The following is a 3,523-nucleotide window of genomic DNA, read 5'->3' on the forward strand; positions in this document are numbered from 1 at the left end:
AGAATATGTGTAGGAGTGGGGCTTGGTGTGAGTTCTACCGCATTTGACTAAGGGTCAAGAGAGGGTGAGCCCAGAGAGCCTGAGCTGAGATCAGCTGAAACAGCTCCTAAAACGAAAAAGTGGGGGCTAGAACTTTTTCTCGATGGTAGTTATGTTTTCCTGGCAATGCACAAGTCCTACTCATTGACAAATGACAGCCAATCTAAGTATCACATAAGATTGTTAGCCTTAGTAATCAATCTGTATGACACCATTTTAACAGGAGGCCTCATTCTTCTTTTCTTATCCAGAACTAAGAGGAAAAAAGTGAATATGGTTTTTGCTCACAGAATGGATAACAGCAAGCCACCTTTCGTTATTGCTACACTTCTGGTGCCCCTCCAAAACCACAGCTGCACTGAAACAGCTACACCTCTGCCAAGCCATGACCTGATGGAATTATATGAGGAGCAAAGTTGGATGAGCAACAGAACAGACCTTCAGTATGGACTGAAACCTGGGGAAGTGGCCACAGCCAGCATTTTCTTTGGGACTCTGTGGTTATTTTCTGTCTTTGGCAATTCCCTGGTTTGTTTGGTCATCCATAGGAGTAGAAGGACTCAGTCTACCACCAACTACTTTGTGGTCTCCATGGCATGTGCTGATCTTCTTATCAGCGTTGCCAGCACACCTTTCGTCCTGCTCCAATTCACCACTGGAAGGTGGACACTTGGTAGTGCAATGTGCAAGGTTGTGCGATATTTCCAGTATCTCACTCCAGGCGTCCAGATCTATGTTCTCCTCTCCATCTGCATAGACCGGTTCTACACCATTGTCTATCCTCTGAGCTTCAAGGTGTCCAGAGAAAAAGCCAAGAAAATGATCGCAGCATCATGGATCTTCAATGCAGCCTTTGTGACCCCCGTGTTCTTTTTCTACGGCTCCAACTGGGACAGTCACTGTAACTATTTCCTCCCTTCCTCTTGGGAAGGAACTGCCTATACCATCATCCACTTCTTGGTGGGCTTTATGATTCCATCTGTCCTCATAATCTTATTTTACCAAAAGGTCATAAAGTATATTTGGAGAATAGGCACTGATGGCCGAACAGTGAGGAGGACAATGAACGTTGTTCCAAGGACAAAAGTGAAAACTATCAAGATGTTCCTCATTTTAAATCTATTGTTTTTGCTCTCCTGGCTGCCTTTTCATGTAGCTCAGCTGTGGCACCCCCATGAACAAGACTATAAGAAAAGTTCCCTTGTTTTCACAGCTATCACATGGATATCCTTTAGTTCTTCAGCCTCTAAACCTACTCTGTATTCAATTTATAATGCCAATTTTAGGAGAGGAATGAAAGAGACTTTTTGCATGTCCTCAATGAAATGTTACCGAAGCAATGCCTACACTATCACAACCAGCTCAAGGATGGCCAAAAAAAACTATGTTGGCATTTCAGAAATCCCTCCCATGGCCAAAACTATAACCAAAGACTCAATCTATGAGTCATTTGACAGAGAAGCCAAGGAAAAGAAGCTTGCTTGGCCCATTAACTCAAATCCACCAAATACTTTTGTCTAATTTCTTGGAATTCTTTCAATTATTGTTATGTGTCAGAGATTAAAAAGCTTTAACTATAAAAATAGAAACTACATATTTTTTCACTCAACTTTCTAAAGGAAATGTTTTATTTTGTAAAATGCATTCATTTATTGATTATAGCTTTTGTGGGTTTTATTCTAGTTGCTTTTTGTTTCAGGAAAAGTGTTCTCTTTGAACTATAGTCAACAGTCCTTTTACTATATTAGTTACATGTATAAAAAAGAAAATGCTTTCCTACTTTTTATTTATCATTAAGTCCAAAAGCATAAACCATACACACAATCTTTGATTAACGACTTAAGCTAGTTTTATTTTGTTTGCTTTTTCTCCTCCCCACTGTATTTTTATATCTATTGGTTTCTGTTGCAAATGAAATCCCCCATGTCACACATTTCAGAGACACTTGTATTTCTTCTAGTAAGCAGCATTTAGGAAGGGTTAATATTGTATGTTTTTACATGGTCTTCTTCCAAGTAACTACTGGCCAGATCTGCTATTATAAGCATGCCATATATTGGAATATTGGAACTTGTGGGAAGTCTTCTGTAATTGGATTTTATTCAGGATTCTTAGAGAAAGAAAGGTTACAGAATTGCCTAATTTTTCTCTTTGTCTTGTTTTCATCCTTCCTTAACTGAAGCAACTGATAATGTCTCGAAATTTTTGAAGTCATTGTGATGTCCCATCCGGGCAGTGTCTAGGATGTTTACCCCCTTTTCTGAATTATATACAAGCAAATGAGCAGGTGCCCTTGCTACGTATGCCCAGAAAATGCCAAAGGGAGAAATGACAGATGGTATTTCTGAGCTCTGCATTTCAGGCAGACACCTTCAGCTGCCCAGCCCTGCCCCTCTACACCAGGAAAGCAAGGGCAAGGAACTCAGACATGAGGCCATTTCTCTAGACAGAGCTTCCTCCCCCTCACTTCTCTCCAGCTCATAGCACGACAGTCTGGCCAAGCTGTGATAACTCAGGATTTTTTTACCTGGTTCCCAGAGAAAATCTAGGACCAGCACATTTTAAAAATGTTTTTATTTAAACAATAAAGGGCTTACTGACAAGACTAAGATGCATTTTCACACCCTAGTTAACAAGAGCTACAAATAATAACTCCAATTGTTCAGCAATTTTACAAGAATTTTCTGATTTTATCCTCTTAACAATTTCTGTGATATATTTATTATCGTCTCTGTTTTATAGATGAGGAAACTGGAACTCAAATGTGTGTGAATGCCCAAGTTGGAATTTGACAGAGGTGGTATTCAAACTCAGGTCCTCTAATTACAAGTCTGTTGCCCTTTCCTTGACATTTCAGATGTCTCCCCAGAGAACATGAGGGGCCAAACCTATGCAGGGCTCAATGGGCCTCCCGATCACAGCATTGGTAGAAGCCTCAGATCTAAGAGAATCTGGCCATTTCTAAGAAGTCCAGATGAAATTTAATGAGCTGGCTCTCGCCTTTTCCTTGGCTGTGGCTAGGTTCCTGGACTTGTGGTGCTGAATGTTTGAGATATAGAAGGAAGCCTGTTGCATTCCCACCTCACAGACACAGGGGAACAAGACAAGACTGTATTTGATATTTAGGGGAAAGAACAACAACAAAACATTTAATCTGCAAAACATGCACATGGCTGATGTTTTTAAGTTGAGATGCTTCCTTCAATCAACAAATTCAAAAGAGAAAAAGAATATCTCATATTTTTCTTTCTTCCTTTTCCTCCTCCCTGTGTTCTTACTTATCCCATCAGCAAACTGGCACTTTAAAAGAACAAAATGAGCCAGATATTTATCTCATTTGACCCTTGAATTTTATGGTTCAGACTCATCAAAAAATAGAAAAGACCCTGCAGTAGTTTTATTTTTTGTCTTTTTAAATGGAATATCCTTTTTAGGGGCTGGCTGTATGGCTCACTTGGTTAGAGCGCAGTGTAACAACACCGAA

At 40.0% G+C, this 3,523-nt stretch overlaps 1 protein-coding gene across 1 annotated transcript; it reads left to right on the plus strand.

The window, feature by feature from the left end:
• Positions 1-312: 312 nt before the first annotated feature.
• On the plus strand, positions 313-1,560 carry GPR19 (G protein-coupled receptor 19). Its single transcript, XM_063076320.1, has one exon. It carries the CDS (start codon positions 313-315, stop codon positions 1,558-1,560), a length of 1,248 nt encoding a protein of 415 aa, XP_062932390.1.
• The last annotated feature ends 1,963 nt before the right edge of the window (positions 1,561-3,523 follow it).

This window comes from Cynocephalus volans, chromosome 12 (assembly GCF_027409185.1).
Source record: "Cynocephalus volans isolate mCynVol1 chromosome 12, mCynVol1.pri, whole genome shotgun sequence".
NCBI classification, from domain to species: domain Eukaryota; kingdom Metazoa; phylum Chordata; class Mammalia; order Dermoptera; family Cynocephalidae; genus Cynocephalus; species Cynocephalus volans.

Coding starts and splice junctions, on each gene's coding strand:
- GPR19 (XM_063076320.1), top strand. CDS start 313: ATGGTTTTTGCTCACAGAATGGATAACAGCAAGCCACCTTTCGTTATT.